General features: G+C 30.9%; 2 protein-coding genes across 2 annotated transcripts in view; one reads left to right on the forward strand and one right to left on the reverse strand.

The window, feature by feature from the left end:
- The window catches only part of LOC116778471 (cholesterol 7-desaturase nvd), a 27,203-nt gene extending 12,726 nt beyond the window's left edge, over nt 1-14,477 (reverse strand). The window contains exon 1 of the mRNA XM_061525787.1: nt 14,338-14,477. The gene's annotated coding sequence lies outside the window, so the exon portion shown is untranslated. The remainder of the gene's footprint in view (nt 1-14,337) is intronic.
- Nucleotides 13,892-18,112, forward strand: LOC116778470 (cytochrome P450 307a1). Its single transcript, XM_032672480.2, has 2 exons — nt 13,892-14,313; nt 16,646-18,112. Exons 1-2 carry the CDS (start codon nt 13,938-13,940, stop codon nt 17,881-17,883), a joined length of 1,614 nt encoding a protein of 537 aa, XP_032528371.2. The 5' UTR covers nt 13,892-13,937; the 3' UTR covers nt 17,884-18,112.
- Nucleotides 18,113-19,067: the final 955 nt, after the last annotated feature.

Below are 19,067 nucleotides of genomic sequence, written 5' to 3' on the forward strand. Positions count from 1 at the left end.
GCTTCAAGAATAAATGAATGTTATTTCTGAACATGCCCAAGTCTTTTAGATGTTGTTGAAATAGAGATTGAGCTGTTATTCCTCTCCCTCCAGCTCGAGAGAATTTTCTCCTTTTTCATGATTGATATATTTTAAGTTACAATTTATAATTATCTATTTGCCAGGAGAGACTATTCTCAGCAATGACCTCAGCTTCTCCACGAAACACTTTTATAGTAACCAACGCATTTACCTTTAATAATTTTATTAATTGTGTCGTATCTTTGATCGTCACGAATTTGGGTTGTACCGGGTAAGGTAAAACATTACTAGCTTTTACCCGACATGGTGTTAGCTGGGACTTGACATGCATTACTATTTTCTATTGATTAACTACACTAGTTGTGCCTCGTATCTTGTGGAACTTTCTGCTATAGAAAAATTCTAAATATATATGTATATAATGAGATCTAAGATTTTCATGAGTTTTATTCATTTAGAGGGCACATCTCGTCTGCCCGTGATCACGGTTGCTGGAAAGTAACCGAAACGTCGGGATTATGTAGTTTTTAAAAATAATAAAAATCCGCGTAGTTTATCCGAAAAATATTAGTTTCATTTAAATATATATATATTGGTCTTTCACGCTGATACTGTTGAACGCTTTTTGGCTGATCAACGACTTCTTTATTAAAACATAATTCTGTCATCCGCGACGTGACAAACGGACCTTTATTCGAGAAAACACGATACCTTCAAATACCTCAGTCACCTTGTTTAAACTGGTTGTGACGAAAAAGTTGAAGGGTCAAAGGTTGCGTGGGTTACCATCGTCTGATACAATTGTAGGTTATACGTGATTTTTAATGAGACTAATATTTTAGGATTGTGTCCGCCCGTGATCATCGCTGCGGAGTAACCGAAATGTTGGGAGTATGTGGTTTAAAATAATAAACTACGCGTACTAATACGAACACATTAGTTTCTTTTAAATGTATAATATCGATAGTCTTATATATGATTCTATTCAAAACTGGTTGTTATATAATTATTCAAAGCAAATATCTATTTTAAGAAATTTAAGTACCTTAAGGTACCGAGATCGCCAGTCAAATTGATATTTCCTATATACTAATAAATTCTCTGTACACGTGTAAATATATTTTAAATAATTAAACATAGTTAAACGTATAAATTAACAATTATATTATATTCTCCCTTTTAATTACTACTAAAATTATAACAAAACATATAATGAGCACAATTTTTTTTAAGAGTAATCGCAAAAAGTTTTGAGAATTGACATTGAGAATGTCCGTCTTATATGTCGGTTAAATTTAACTATAATGATAATTTTGTAGTTAATTTCAATGTCATACTAAACTAACAAACGTAATATATAATATATCTGTTAACTGTAATATATTTAATAGAAAAATTATGTTGTTTTTCTCGTTTAAATCATCTCTGTTGCTAGTATGAATTAAATTTACGAACATGCGAACCGATAGTATCACAGTTTGTGGTTAAACGATACTAAGGTAGTATTATTTTTACATATATATAATAATATAATATTTACTGTTCATGAAGGTATTTACGATTAATTTTCAGTAGCTAATTTGATTGTCAGAAATTGAGGTTAAATAATTTATAACCATTTAAGTTACACGCAAAAGTATGTGTTTAATAAAACGGGTCCAAAATTTCTTTACTGAAATTTTGAAAAACAATTTTGTCCTTTACATTTTTGATATAACTATATTCTCGGTCGCCGCGAACTGACCGAATGTAGGGAGTGTGTAGTTTAAAATGATCAAAAAACGTATAGTAATCCAAAAACGATAGTTTTATCTTCTCTATATTGATGTAAATCATTTAAAAGGTCGTTTTACACACATAATCGATATCACTACCTTCATTTTGACGTGAAAATTTATCATTGACAATATACAACACGCTTACTATAAGTTCGCGTTACACTTCATATACACTACATATACGTTAGACGTTTCTCATTCAATAACGCGTTAATACTAAGCAACGTGCGGAGTGAAGTAATCAAAAATTAACGCAACGTATCTATTATCAAACACGTATTAAGGACGTATAAGATATAACTTAGTTATTAAATCTTTTAAAACATACGAAATTTTTCATCTCTAATAAATTAGGTATGAGAACAAATAAAGTAGTGTTATTTTTAAATAACGATAAGTTTTTCAATATATATATATATATATATAAAATTAGATAAATATTCATGTATATATATATATATATATACTGAAAGCATCTGTCTGCGTATAAGTAAAATTGACTGCGTATTGGATAGTCTATGAGATATTTAAAGGATTTTGTCATTAACTATGAGGATAAAGTTCCGAAAAATCACAATTATGACCTAATCGCTATTTAAATATCGCATTTAAAGACATAAAATTTAATATTTATATCGGCTAGACTATGACTTTTATTATATATATATATATATATATATATATATATATATAAATATTCATAAAAAAGATTAACGTTCCATACAGAGATTAAGGTTTGAAGCGTGTAACATAAAAATTAAATTTACATACACGAAGAAATTTTATGTTACTTTATAAATATACACCATTGCTATCATTGAAAACAAAATAATGTATTTACATTGGGAATGAAAAAAAAAACAAGATTTGGTTACTATTGACGTAAGACATGAAATGTATTATACATGGACTCTGCGAGTGGAGACTCGGTATACGGAGAGTGAATACATTTTTCCCCCATACATAAATATAAACATAAATAAATATATACATTACTATATAGACGTCCGGTTCAAAATAAATATAATATGGGAAAATAGTTTGAATTTTTCTTTTTTTCTTGATAAAATATTGTCATACAAATATATATATATGATAATATTGCAAGCCTATACATAAATCGATCTTGATGATTTTTACTTTGAAATGAATCGAAAATAATAATGTTACTACTAGCAAAAAATACACAGATAACCATGATTTTTTGAACCAACTTGTTTAAGTGTGGTTAGTTCAACTAGATGGCAGCACTGAACCTTGTTAGCTCGATCTTAGGACTAAGACTGTGCTTCTGTATGTGTGATCACCCTTCTTCAGAAAAAGTGTTTATACAATGAATTACGTACGCAATACAAATTAACATAACTGTTTTAATTATAACTGAAATACTTTTAATTACACCGCGCTTAACTTTATTAGAATATAGCTCGTTGTTTTTGATTCACGTAAAATTATAATATTATTACTTTTGTCTATAATATTAATGATTTATTATAATATTTTCCCCATTTTCAAAGGTTACATTTTACGTTTGAGGAAAACTGGACATGATTAATAAATTTTTTTTTTTAACTTTAGTAAAAACACGTTAACGCTCTTGGTTAGTCCCATTTTATTGCGTTTATATTTAAATATATATTTTTTAATGTGTAGATAATTAAAATTGTGATTATTTTTTTAGTATCACACGCCTCGTGTCCTTGTACTCACAACTTGAAAGTTATCTTTCAAACATCGGCAATGTCCGTTGTCAGTTACTCCAAATTTAACAAAATGAACTCGTACAAATATATATATATATATTTAAATTAAATATCGAAAAAATATGGAATACATACAAATATATAAAGTAGTGGTTTATTATTTAAATGTTACGAATATTTTAAATAATTTGTTTTCAGTGCCGCAAAATCGTTTGTCTAACATCACTAAGAACAAGTTTCCGGACGTGATATGACATTAATGGTTGAATAAAAATAAACAAGTGCGAGTCGGACTCGCGCATGAAGGGTTCCGTAGCAGCAAGTAGATGACATAATATAAAAGTTATTGCAGTGCGTTGCAAGTTTGATCGATGTTTTATTTAAAAAAAATAACTTGGTTTAACATAGTGTTTGTATGAACGAGAAAGTCGTATATGCGTTTTTTGAAAACGTATTATTTCTTAAAAACTAATAACGATATCTCGTTCGAACTGACTTTCGTTGAAAATTTCCATTGAAATCTACAGCGTATATATTTTTTTTAGTTTTCTCACTCTCTTATTTTGAAAGTCAGGGAGGGGGGGAACACTCATTTTTCCACTTTGGAAGCGTCTATTTTTCAAACAATTGATTTTGACGAAAAATACTTTTAGGAACCTCAATGTCTTTTTTAAAACCCTATCCATAGACACCCATCACGTATAGGTTAGCTGAAAAAAATTTGTGAATCACCTCCATGTATAGAGGGCCTAACTTTAATTTTTAAATTTATTATTTTTTATTCAAAATTCGAATAGCGGTTACCAGAATACATCAATCTACAAAGTTTTAACTATGTAGGCTCAACATTTTCGGACATCAATGGCTGTGACGGACGGACAGACAGACATGTCAAATCTATAAGGGTTCCGTTTTTCGCCATTGGCTACGTAACCCTAATAAAAAGATATGACAAAATAACAACAAAGTTTATAAAAATATGGCATAAAATTCTGAATTTGTTAATCATAAGATGCCTGCTCTTAAAGATGCTCTGAGTGTCTATTTAAATTTTTTTGCGGGTAAAACCTTAAAAATTACGGAGCGAAATTCATGAAAGTCACTTATAACATATGTTTTACTATAAAAGTAATATTAAAACGGACTATAGAGAAGAAAAATTTTTTTTTTGGTTGAAATTTAAATGGTCTATAGTCCACTACTAGAACGACATACTTGAAATAACAATTTTTTTTTTAGTATTTGAAAGATTCTATAAAAAAAAAATATATGTTGACATTTACGTTCAGAAAAAACAAGTTTATATATATTTTTTAAATAAATCTACTTTGAATATACAATAATAAGGATAAATTTTTGACATTCAATGGCAGTATTTTTTAAGAGACTTCAAAAAGGAGGAGGTTTCTATATTCGACCGTATATATGCTATTTTTTTATGTTTGTTCCTGGATAACTTCGTCGTTTACGCATCGATTATGATGATTGTTTTTTATTGGAAAGTAAGTATTTCAAAGGTGGTCCCATTATGAGGAAACCAGGGTCTGATGACGGCAGACCAGAGAAATCGAGGGGCACTTTCAAAAATAATAGTAGTACGTATGTAAATTTTTTCATTAAGTATTTTAAGGCACTACCATTTGATGAAGGTCTGGGGTAGATCTGAAGATGGAGATGAGAGACGGTCGAGGAAACTCTCCAGCGATTAATAGCAGACACTTTGTTGGATTTGTATTGATAAGAACTTTACAGATAGATAGACGGTGACTGTCATTAGGGATCTGTTGACGAAGACGAAGGGAACTCCTTAACGGTTTACAGCAGTTGCCTCGTGTTTGGAATTAATTCATTTATATTGTTGAGAACTTTGCACTATATGGACTATAATGAAGGTCTGCAGTGTATCTGATGATGCACCATCGCTCGGTCTGCCCGTCACTTAAAATCGTGTAATAAAATATTTTTTAACCAAAACAAGAACCGACTTCAAGCAGTGAACTAATACGCAAAAAATATTATTTTTTTTTCGTAAAAATAATGCGTATTTTCATTTAGTTAAATAGAAAATAATATTAAAAAAATATTTTATAATCTTGAAGTTGGTGCCGAGTGTGTCGAGATATAAGATAGCTGTTATCAATCTTTGTCACAACTAATTAAAATATTAGTAGGTTATTATCAGGCAATATCTGGTCAGTGGTGATTTTCAAGACTCGGCGACCACGCACTGACACAATTGCACATATTATATATATATATATATATACAGTACTAATAGACGAATGGTCATTAGCATGATATATGTACATAGCATAAACAGATAAAAAAAGGCCTTTTAATCCATCAATATATAAAAAAATATATACCAAAACCGAAATAAAAGCGAATTTTTATCATCAATAATCCCCGTAAAAATATAATGTTAATTTAGACAAATTAATCGTTACTGAACGCTACCCGAAACGTCAGTAACAAAACTTTATTCCCGCGCTAACTCCATCTCCGTTATGAAAGTTCGAAATGATTTTAAAAATAGAATAGGTATATGTTAATACGTAACGGTTTTGAAAACGAAATTTTCATCAATAAACACTAACTGTAAAACAATGAATTTCTAAGCGTTTTGATTTTCACCGTTACCCACCGTCCGCCATATTGTTTGCGTTCGGATTGTTGTACTGTAACAATAATAAAAATATATATATAATAATAGCAACGATTCTCGCGTTTAAACAATTGAAATAAAATTATGTTTATTTGATGAAAATAATAAAAAAATCGATAAACTATCGGAAAAACTATTCAATATAATCTATTTTCTAGACATATCAATGTTTTTCTTTTTCCTTTTATCGTATAATTTAAAACCCTCTGATAGAATGACATGGAACGATTTCGACATATAAAAGTAATTCACTTCTGATCTGATGAAGTGATTATGAAGGTGTACAAATTAGCAAAGTTATATATATATCATGATATTATAATATTTAATAGATGTGTTTGTTAGATACATTAAGGAAGACAGATAAATGATTACAGTTATAAATAAAGTTGTATAGCTAAGATTTGAATCTTAGTAGTAATTAGATTAGATAGATTAGATCTAAGACATCAAGAGCATCCAGAGCGGTACGAAAGAAAATTAAGAAATCGATGGCGGTAGATGACAAATAACAGGAACAACTGACAGACGTTCACAACTCGTCTGCCCGTGATCACGGCTGCTGAAATGTAACCGAAACGTCGGGAGTGTGTAGTTTTAACCAAAAAGAAAGCACGCGTAGTATATCCGAAAAATATTAGTTACATTTAAACAATCTATCACAGCCAACGTATGTGCTGAGTATCCTTAAGGTGGAATTTGTTTGGCGAAATTAATTGATCATTAGTTACATTTATATGAACTTTACTAAGAGTAAGTTATAGTCGACAAGCTGATATCTCAGATCAGACTAAAATGAAAAGATAAATCCATAATTGACTTCGTCTCTGCTTTGGTTTGTGTGATAATGGAGGGTCCCTCGATCCCTGATCTTCTTAAACTTACTACTACTATCTACAAGACAACTGTTTATACTTTAAATGACAGACATTTTACTTAACCGAGTTGTTTATATATTTATATACAACACTATAATCTCCACATAGGTTTGGCTGTTTAAACTCAACACACGCTAACCTGAAAGTCTTTTTATTTTTTTATAATAGGAGTACTTTTACCTTTTAGTACAAAACTATAATAATCTTTAATTTATAAAGAATGTCACCAACTTAAATAGTTAAGTAAACTGATTGTACTTAGGCTAGTTTTAGAGTTTAGCCCACCACGCCTTTAAAATTTGGGTTGCTGGGACACAAATGTTTAATGTAGCTTCTGTTGTGGAGATTTCAGTAGGCCTTGGCCCATACAGCAATACGTCATACGAAGAGAGACACTATAGTCTAATTGGAAGAGAGAGAAAGAGAGAGGGTGAGAGAGAGAACAGAGTTTCGATTTCAGCTCGTGTTGTATATATTATTCGTATATTATTATTTCAGTTTTATTTAATATGTTTAAAACTTCGTAGTTAGGTAAAGAGCAATGTATACGTACATCGTGTTAAAATATCTCACGGGAACTAATTTGTTTCGTATTATTTTGATGTGCAAGCTACGTTATTGTAATCTTACATTAAAATCTGTCACTCAGTTATTGTGTGAAATAAATCTAACAAGATTCGTATCCTAAAATATATATATATATTTATGTGTTGAATAAATACACCCAGTGCGTGTATCCGAACAACAGTGGCCGCAATACAACATTCATGTTCTGCCTGCGTCACATGTTTGTATTTATATTAAGTGTCTTGCGAAATGCATGACCGTGAATTCATATTTGTTATATTATTTGAAATTTAAACTTATTGAATCGTCCATTTATATATAATTTATAGAATAATTCATTGCCTTCTAAACTAAAACGTGTTACTAACATATACTATTTTTTTTGTTTACTTTTACGTACGATAGATGTCGCTTATCTTAAACATCTATTAAAACTATAATAAAATTTTCGTTCAATAAATTCCTAAGTACATACGGAAGGAGTCGCGGGCAGAGATAATAGTTGATAATTTCAATTTCTTGCTATAATAAGCATTTATTTTGTTATTTGCGTTATATTTAATAATATTACTTTATAAGAATTAAAGAATAATATGTAATAGTGACCGGAAATGACATTTTGGAAGAAAATTTCAGATTCCTCGTTATGAAGAGGCTCTGTTACAATAGAATTTAAATATTTAAATGTAACTAATATTTTTCTGATATACTACGCGTGCTATTTTTTTCTTAAAACTACACACTCCCGACGTTTCGGTTACTTTTCAGCAACCGTGATCACGGGCAGACGAGATGTCATGCACGCGTAGTATATCAGAAAAATATTAGTTCCATTTAAATGAATAAAACTCGCGAAAGTCTTAGATCTCATTAAATTACAAATATATTTTACTTGTATTCAATAAATTTTTCATATAAAAAACTTTATCAGTGGAAGAAGTTGTCGTCTTATGGCTAGCTCCTGGATTGCAACAAATTTTCCAGTCTATCGTCCAGGTGTTACAGAATATGGAAAACGGAAATACAGCTGGAAAATATATATGTTATATTTTTTATTCGGAAAGAAACTGTGGAATATTCTGTCAACGCTTAGCGTTACATTTACTGAACTAATTATGATATAACTTTGAGTACTGTACAGAGAGAACAAAGGAGTGTGTACAGTTAATTGGTATCCCAAGTAGGTTCACGTATCCAAACTTAATATAAGAAGCTCAATAGTTTTTACTCTGTAAGTTTACGTGAGGTGATTATTTAAAAAGGACTTTATACTAATCTTTGAATTAACTCGATTTAGTATCTGTACACTATTTGAACAGAGTATAGAGTGTCAGACGAAGACAGTTCTCGTAACTGACGCGATCGTTAAAGAATAAGTTAGCTAACGACAGAAAAAAAAAAAAAATTTTTTTTTGGCCACAAATATATATATTTTTTTATTTCGTTGTTATCTTGAATCGCCACTGTTTTTAGCCGTGGTAGCATCTATCAAGGAAGGCGGATAAATTATCTCTTTCGAGTTTTTCTAAGACAACTCGCGGTGTGATACTGAACAAGACATGAACATTCAGCACTACGTACCATAAATTTTCCACTTCTAACTTATCAACTGCCAGTTTGTAGTATTCACGAAAATACCTGAAATATTGTTTTTGAACGAAAAACAATTAAATAAGCAAGATCTTAATCACCAGCACCAATATCAGATGCAAACATTACCAAACGCATTCAGTTTAAATCATATAAAGTTATTTAAACTAATTCAGAGACACGGAAATACAAAAAGTGTATCAAAAAAATAGAAAAAACACAAACGAAATATATTCTATTCTAAAAAAAGCAAATTTAAATAAAATAAATAAGAAAATATTTGGTATTCAAAATCGTATCAATGGCGACCGTCCCCAAATATACAAAATGGCGGGCGACGGGTTTTTTTTTTGTCACAAAACGCGGGATACATGATAATTTTTTTTTCGCTCGTCTGTCTCGGTAAGGTCAAAGGAGTTTTGCATATTTTTTCACCGTTTCCGTGTAACGAGGGCTGGCGATACAATATATGGAATAAAAAAAATCCCACTCCACTTATAATCAAATGACTTGGCCCTGTCATATATATGACTGTCGACAGACATATGAGTTACGTGTATATTTTATTCAACCGTATTAATATCGATGTTTTCGTCAGTCACAGCCCTAGTATATTCCTGAATAAATTGGGTCAAATGGGGTCACAACAAAATTCACATTTCTTCCGGTGTTAAAAAATTTCAATTCGTTATCGTGGCTGACAAAAAATCTCGACTATAAAATCTTATATATATATATATAGACATACATACATACATACACACACATATATATATATATATATATATATATATATAGCGTAAATAACGAGTTGCCATACATATAATTAAATATTTGATTTCCTTCACACATTTTCCTATAAAAATTTAATAATTGCTTATACGTACTAAAATTATTGTATTATATTTTTTTTTTACCTCATTTTATTTTTTCTTGTTAGGAATATTCCGTTCACGCCACATGGATATGGTGTGATATACATACATACATATATATATGTATGTATGTCCCTTTGTCATTGTAAAAATCAAAATTTTCCATCGCCAAACTTCATAAATACAAAGCGTTAATATATTTTTTCACACATCATAGTATTAACGTAACGCAAATAATGAGGAACGTGAAACGCTCTGTATGTAGTGACTATACAACTTGTGGTAAGGGGAGCGTTTATGAAAAACAAATGTTTTAGGATGGCATGACCCACAATCACGCTTTCCTTTGTCTCGCGGGTTCTAGAAATTACGCTGTCACATCAATGTACGCTCACGTAATTTTTTTTTAAGGAAAAGCCGATCAAATTTATTAACAATCCTTCAATATATATGTGTGTTTGTATGTGTGTTCCTCAGAATGACAGAGCTGTGTCGTTTTAGATAAAACTTTTTGTTAATACGCTGATGAAGAAGGGAATTTTGGTCATATGTTGTCTGGTTAGACATCAAGTACCAAGTGAAGTTGAGTTCAACAAATCGGCGGTTAAATTTAACTGAGTAAAATTTTGATTAGCTTTTCTTATCATCTTATTTACTGTTAGTTTATAGCTTTACTATATGTTATGATAATATTGGCTTGCATAATATATTTTATCCTATGTTTTTTGCACCGTGCGGGTGCCGGGTCTATTGCAGGGAGAGGAGCTTCAACAGTGCCTGGGACTTGCGACCCGGGTGTAGGTTTAAGGGCCCTACCTAACGCGCGTTAAACCTCCGCACCTCACCTCCCCCGTCCCAGCTCCTCTCTCTACCAAATTTGGAACGAACCTACTAGAGCTGCCTTCGAATTACTTCCTATTAATGATTTTACGTATAACCAAACTTAAAATTACACTATTCAAGTATTATTTTAAATTATTATTTCCGTTTAAATATTATAATTAAATTATTTTGATAATCAGTTTCTGTAACAGTATGGGAAACGATATACGAGGCAAGGCTTGTACGTTCTCGTACACGAAAAACGTAATGCAAGTTACAAAAACGTTGATAAATAATATTTAATATATATATATATATATATATATATCGTTAACACGACAATATTAACGTATTTTTAAATGCAATGATACTGTATTTAATGACGTTGAAAACTCGTATTAAGGTATATACTATATTTATTTAATATTAAACAAGTAGTTAATTTCAACAATGATGTTCTTAAAAGACAGTTGTGCATTTTTTTGGTAATTTTCTTGTTTAAATAATCAATAAATTGTTTCTCTGAACAATGTTAATTGTAAATAATAGGTAGTGCGTTTGAAATATATATATATATATATATATATATATATATATATATATATATATATATAATATATATATATATATATATATGTGTGTGTGTGTGTGTGTGTGTGTGTAATTTAATTTAAATTAATGAATTTTATAAAAAAAAAACAATTTAATAAAATAAATAATAATTGACCAATACTACAAAAAAACTTAAAATATTTAGACATTAAATAGTTTTTTGTATTAATTGTATATAATATTGTATTCACACAAGTAAATAGCTTATCTTTGGGAACGACATATGTACAAGATATTTTTTAAATTAAATTTATTCTATTCCATGAATAGAATTCTTTATTTCTTCCCATTCATTTAAACCTATAATTAATTAATGAGTTGAAACACAACTTATATGATATCAAATTTCCTAATTTGTAGACTATACTTTGATCACAGTTTTATCGAAATCTGATCAGTAATATTTTTGTATATAAAAAAAATCTGCTTTATATGGAACCTCATAAATATAAAACTAACTGGGTCGCGAAAATGTAGGCCAAAATACAGATTCCTAGAAATCTAGGTAAAATATGCACCTGTTGTTAACCAGCAACGTCCAGGCGGGTTGTGTTTTTACCCTAAACATTATAGAAAAAGTTTTAAATAATTCGACTATATATATAGATTTAATAGAGCCAATAGATGGATATAATTATCACAAAGTTAAAAGTTAAATTTAATCTTGAATAGAAATCGAAATATGAACACAAATTAGGTTAGGACGTAGATTTATCTCAATGCAAATGTATATTTATAAACATATTTTTTTATTCATCCCAATTTTTTCTATCTAAATCTAAGTTAGAGGCGTTTTTTTATACACGAGACTTAAATCTCAAAATTAACACACACACACACACAAGTGCACAACATACGCACTCGAGAGCACAGATACATAAAAAAGACAATAATTAATTTCAACTACGTGAGATCGGTCGTGTCTTAAACGAAACCAAAATGGATCAAGGATCATTGTTGTTTGTCATAATGTACATACTTGTTACATAGATTGTATAATTATATATATGTAAAAGTTTCGGCTGAACAAAACCATCCTTCGATTCCGTTTTGACAGATGTTATTTTTTTTTTTAATTAAAATTTTATTCCATTTGTCATATATGCCAATGTCAAAGTGACGTTCGAATTTTATATTTTCAGAATTCGCATGAAGCCTTCATTTTATATACACATTTATTAAATCACGAGTGTGATGACGGCAAGAACAATACGGTTCCAAGTGAAAAATTACGTTTTTTTTCCCCGTATCTTTCTCCGAAATAGGTTCTGAATTATTCAAACTGTGCTACTTTTGATCTAGGTAAGGTTAGAGCCGGAGGGAAGATGACGTTCTCAGTATGAGCGAGCGAGACGCAAGATGTTTGTATCGGACGGGGGTTGATAGGTTAACCTTACACGTGTTCTTTTTTCAAACACAAAGCTCCAGCACAAGTCGGAATGCCGCGAAAAGATATATTTGATGAATTCTATAATATATTTTGGACAAATGCAGAACACGGTCGACTCTTTTCAAATTCAAAATAAAAAAAAAAACAAAACAACTAAGCATGAAATAAGAAAAAATAAATTACATAATGCCCAAAATATATACGCCAAGAACACATGATTTAAAATTTTAATACAAATTTTTATATTCCATTTCACACGTGCCCTGGCTTAGTGACGTCAGTGACTTAGCAGCGAAATTTAAATTAAATGACAGTTACTTTTTTTTTTTAAATTATCATAGTTTGTGTCAAGGGAAGTAAATTATAATGCTTTTGAATGAAACGTTTTGGATATTTAATTATTAAATTACGACGGAATAAAATTGATTAATATTGAAATATTTATTTATATAAAAAGATAATTCTGTTTAATTTTAAAATAACGGTCTTAAAGTTTTTTCTTGAGAGTTTTCGACATTATATGATAGGAATGGATATTAATTTATAAAACACGATTCGTTTAATTATCGAAGCGTTATTTCGTTTTATAATATATTATATATAATTATTTTATCTTCACATTGTCACATCATTAATACCATTGTTACTTTGAATATTTTTTTTAATATTGACGATAGATATATATATATATATTAATGAAAATGTTAAAAAAATAAGTTTTATACATTTATTAATTTTATAATGAAAATTTATAACACTTTTTTTTACGATAATAATTTTTGAACGCATCCATTACTTCTGATTAGAAAATGTTTGATGCTTTGTTTGATTTATTTCAGTTTAAATTTAATTTAAAAATAATATCGTTCTAAAATCCCTTATCCCATTGGAATAAGATCCATGATATAAGTTATAACGTATACATTTCATGAAAATGCTAATAGCTGACTATAAATATGGCGGCCGCGTTACAGATGACGCAGTGCCGGCTCGAGGCTCCAGCCAATCAAAGTCACTCGAAAATTTCTTTTTAGAAATGAGTGCGCTGTTGATTCTAGCGTTTTGCGCTATCATATATAAATTATTTTCACGCAGAACTATCAAATGGAGAAGGGCTACTAAGTATGGAGAGGAGAAGGTGGAGGATTTAAAGCAAGCGCCCGGTCCGATAGCTTTACCGATAGTCGGGAGCTTGCATCTCCTGGGCAAACACGAATCCCCGTTCCAGGCTTTCACGGAGCTGAGCAAAGACTACGGTGATATATACAGCATAAAGCTCGGATCGTCCGAGTGCTTGGTCGTCAACAATTTGGATTTGATAAGGGAGGTCCTCAACCAGAATGGCAAGTTCTTTGGCGGCCGTCCCGATTTCCTCCGTTTCCACAAACTCTTCGCCGGCGACAGGAATAATTGTAAGTTTATTTTATAATACTCACATTTAACATCGACGATAACACGTCCTACGGATGCGACGTCCGCATCCGAACTGCCCTTATTTCATGACCTATTAGCAATAAACGTGGTAATTGTTAAGTTCTAAGTAAGCCTATCGCCAATGATTCGCCAAACGTTCCTAAAGCACGTCTTCAAGCGTTTCCAATGTTTATTTTTCGTCCAACGTTGGCACCAACGTTGGCAGACACCACTAATTACACGAGGTTGTGTGTAACTTGATCTGTCAAATTATTATTTTATATTTACACTCACGACATCTACTAAAACGTATGTCTGTGCGTAATATTTTTATTTAATAACAATAACATTACCAATATATAGAAAAATGAGGATTTGCTTTTGTTATTTACAAGAATAATCCTCTTATAGTAATTGCAAACTTTTCAGTCAGGAACAAAGAAGATATTTGCTTAAAAATCATTTAGTTAATACATAACAAATATTATATATATGTATATAGGCACTTAATGATACTCTTGGATATTTTTGATTTAATAAATTATTACAGAAAATTTTTTTATTCGCTTGTGTGTATGTGTTACAGAAGTGTAACAGAACACCTTATTGCTATACGAGTAATTTGGACATGCGACACTCGAGTCATAGAGATAAAAGGAATCCAAACAAAAAGGTCTCATACAAAAAAAAAAAGAACAGACTCAAAAACCTCGAACCCAACTTCAAATTAAATCCGTTTTATGGAACGTCATAAAAACGTATGTGCCAAATTTTTTGATCTTCATTGTAACAAATCAAATGAGGTTGTATAATTTAACTAGTGTTGTATATATATATATTTTAAATATATTAGCAATTAATACGTAATGTGATATGTTTTTATATTGGCACACATTAATCGCTGATTCAGGATAGGATATAGGTAAGGTCGTGAATCGGAATGAAAAAAAAATTTATACGTTTAAACTATTGATATATACGTGAAAAATATTTTTATAACTTCTAAACTGATATGCATAGATAAAAAGTGGCATATATATATATATATATATATATATATATACTTACGAATAAATATCTCGAACTAAAAATATATTTTTACTCAAGATTGTTGTAAAAATTAAAATAGTTTGTATGTAAAATATAATTTGATTGAATGAGAAGCTAAGTTTTGTTGAGTTTAATTTAAAAAATGTCTTGACCAATTGTGATGGCAACCTTACAAGACATGGTAATGCCTCGCCGTCTGTACGTCAATCGTACATTATGTATGCACATACATAAAGGATAGCTTTTGGTATGTATGTGACTGATGGGGTGAAGTGAAATTGCAAAACACATAAAATTGTTTTGTTATTTATATATGGATCCGGATGAACTTATATATAGATAAAGTATTTTATATCAAATTAATTTAGCTAGCAAAATTTATGTGCACAGATAAAATATGTGTACAGATAAAATTATATATATATATATATGCTTTTTCTTTATAATCACTAGTTAATATAAAACGTTTATTTAACGCCAGGCGAGCATAAATGTATTATCTTTAAAAACTTCTGCGTTTATAAATGTAGTTGAGTATAAAAATAAAATACGCAGATTTAAATATTTTAGATAGCAAAAACATTATTTACGCCCCTTAATATCCGTTACTAGCTTATCCCGTTTTAAATTATCCCATGACTTTACCAAAGTCGTTCGAAAAATTTATAATAAATTTCAATATATTTTTTTTTTAAAGAAATATTTTAATTTTTTACATAATTCCGTTTAATTAGACTGGCAACACCAACAAATGTCATTTTGACAACTAAATCGATATTATAATGTCAACGCGTCAATATATGTACGTAATTACTTATTTAAATATAATATGCTTTTGAAGTTTTTATATATTTCACTTTCCTATTCACTAGAGCGGTAATCCTCGCACCATTGCCTCTTAACGGACGATTGCTTTATAATGTATAGGTACTTCAACATACTCACGACTTGATTGTATTTAATGATATAGGCTTATAGTATGAGTTGATATTCACTTTAGGACTGATAGTTTGTTGTATTATTCGACCGTAACGTATTACTTACGAACACTGGTATCTATTTGTTAATGATTTCTTCTAAGAAGATTCTAAGTAAGGCTATTGTGAAATATATGATTGTTAATTTTCGACCTTAGTTACAACACGTCTGATATAATAACAAAAGTATTGCCTGAGATTATAGTACAATATCTTTTTAAATGAGTACAATTAAATGAACAATATAAGGTACTATCGAGATATGAATATTATTTATTGAGTATTTTTGTTTCTTTGTCAACAGCCCTCGCTCTATGCGACTGGTCCAATCTCCAACTCCGAAGACGCAATCTCGCCCGTCGTCATTGCGGTCCGAAACATCACACCGATAACTTCTCAAGAATTGGTCAGGTAGCTACTTTCGAAGCCATCGAGCTGGTGCATACTCTGAAGAACATCACTAGGAATTCCACTGACAGCATCAATTTAAAGCCACACCTGATGGCCACTGCTATGAATATGTTCTCCAACTACATGTGCAATGTCAGATTCGATGACAACGATGCTGAATTCCGTAAAATCGTCGATAATTTTGATGAGATCTTCTGGGAGATCAACCAGGGTTACGCGGTCGATTTCCTCCCTTGGTTGGCGCCGTTTTATAAGAAACATATGGATAAATTGTCTAACTGGTCCCAGGATATAAGGACGTTCATTTTGTCGAGGATAGTCGAACAGAGGGAGACGAATTTGGATATGGATGGTCCGGAAAAGGATTTCTTGGATGGTCTTTTACGTGTTCTCCACGACGATCAGACGGTAGACCGAAATACTATCATATTTATGCTAGAAGATTTTCTTGGTGGGCACTCTTCTGTTGGGAATCTAGTGATGCTGTGTCTCGCAGCGATCGCCAGAGATCCAGAGGTCGGGAAGAAGATCAGGTCTGAAATTGATGGTGTCACAAAAGGAAAACGACCAGTGAATTTGACCGATAGACCATCCCTACCGTATACTGAAGCTACCATCTTAGAATGTCTAAGATACGCCTCATCTCCAATCGTACCTCACGTTGCTACTGAAAACGCTAATGTAGCTGGTTATGGTGTCGAAAAGGGGACAATTGTTTTTATAAACAACTACGAGTTAAACACTTCAACAAAATATTGGGACGAACCGCAGAAGTTTGATCCATCTAGATTTTTAGAAAGAACTAAAATTAGAGCTAGACGAAACTCACTTTGCGACTCGGGTATGGAGTCCGATAGCGAGAGAACCGGTCCCATAAACAGAGCGACAGAAATAGAGAAGGAAGTTGTGTCTGTGAAAAGGAACATCCCACATTTCCTGCCGTTCAGCATCGGCAAGCGGACGTGTATTGGCCAGACGTTGGTGACGACAATGAGTTTCGTTATGCTCGCCAACATTGTCCAAGAGTTCGATGTCGGTGCTGTAAATTTGGAGGATTTGAAACAGAAACCAGCGTGTGCTGCTCTCCCCAAGGACACCTTCAACTTATACCTCCTGCCAAGAAAATATTGAACTCATTCTAATATAAAATCAAAATCCCCAAAACTTTGTGCCCATTGGACAAGTTTCCATGGGCACGACTTTTGGGCTTGTCGCTCAAAACTAATTTATTAATTTTGAAACGTTTATAAGTTATAGGCTGGAAATTTAATAGAATTTATATATAAGACAACGACTGCTTTACGTTCTGTGGATTATTGTGTGGATGTGTGTCTGACAAGTAAATGGAATAATTACTCAACTGGCCTTCTATTATTTTATGCTTATGTAGATTCATGTGAAAAAAAAATCAAAAACGAGACGGGGAGAAAATTTATATAGATTACATTGAAAAAAAAATATTAAAAAAAAAAGTCCTAATGATTGAGTAGTCACTAGTTTGACAAAATATATTTGAATGTGAAATTAATTTTTTTGTTTAATTTCATATACACTAATTTTGGTCTAGTCTTCCGACCCCATATGAGGTTGGGTTAATTTAGTGAAAATGAGAATTTAAGTACTATTTTATATATATTAAATTTTTTTATATTTATCAATATCATCATCTCTTAAAATATCAAAGGAACAAAATAAATGCGTATCCATTTAAGAACTTTAGATGAAAATTGCAAGAAATATATAAAGGTGTTTAGTTTATATATGAGAGCAAGAAAAAATCTATGATTTCTTAAATTTTTTACGTAAAAAATATATTAAATTACAATCCAATCCAATCTCTATTAAGGATCTTAAAGTAACATTTGAATTCAAAGTTGGCGTCTTGAGTGTTTAAAAAAAAAACTATTTTCGAAAAAAAATAAAATCTTTTGTCTATTCTGCAAATATTTTTGCGAAGTGATAAACGGTTTATGATATAGGACGGAACAAATATAAACAATTTCCTAATTTATCCTGACACATTCTTACATCTTATTGTTAAGTATGAGACGAAGTTACTCAGCATTCCATGGATACACCGTGCGGGCGCCGGGTCCATGCAGGGAGAGGAGCTTCAACAGTGCCTGGGACTTGCGACCCAGGTGTAGATTTAAGGGCCCACTATATAACGGCTCACCTCGACCATCCAAATTCCTCTGTCTACAAAACCAAATTTGAGTAGAACCTACTAGGGCTGCCTTTGAACCACGTCCCAAGGATGAACCGGTATGAGTTCTGAACAGGTTCAAGTCATTAAGTAGGTTGTAGAGAGATTT

This window comes from Danaus plexippus, chromosome 31 (genome assembly GCF_018135715.1).
Source record: "Danaus plexippus chromosome 31, MEX_DaPlex, whole genome shotgun sequence".
Taxonomy (NCBI): domain Eukaryota; kingdom Metazoa; phylum Arthropoda; class Insecta; order Lepidoptera; family Nymphalidae; genus Danaus; species Danaus plexippus.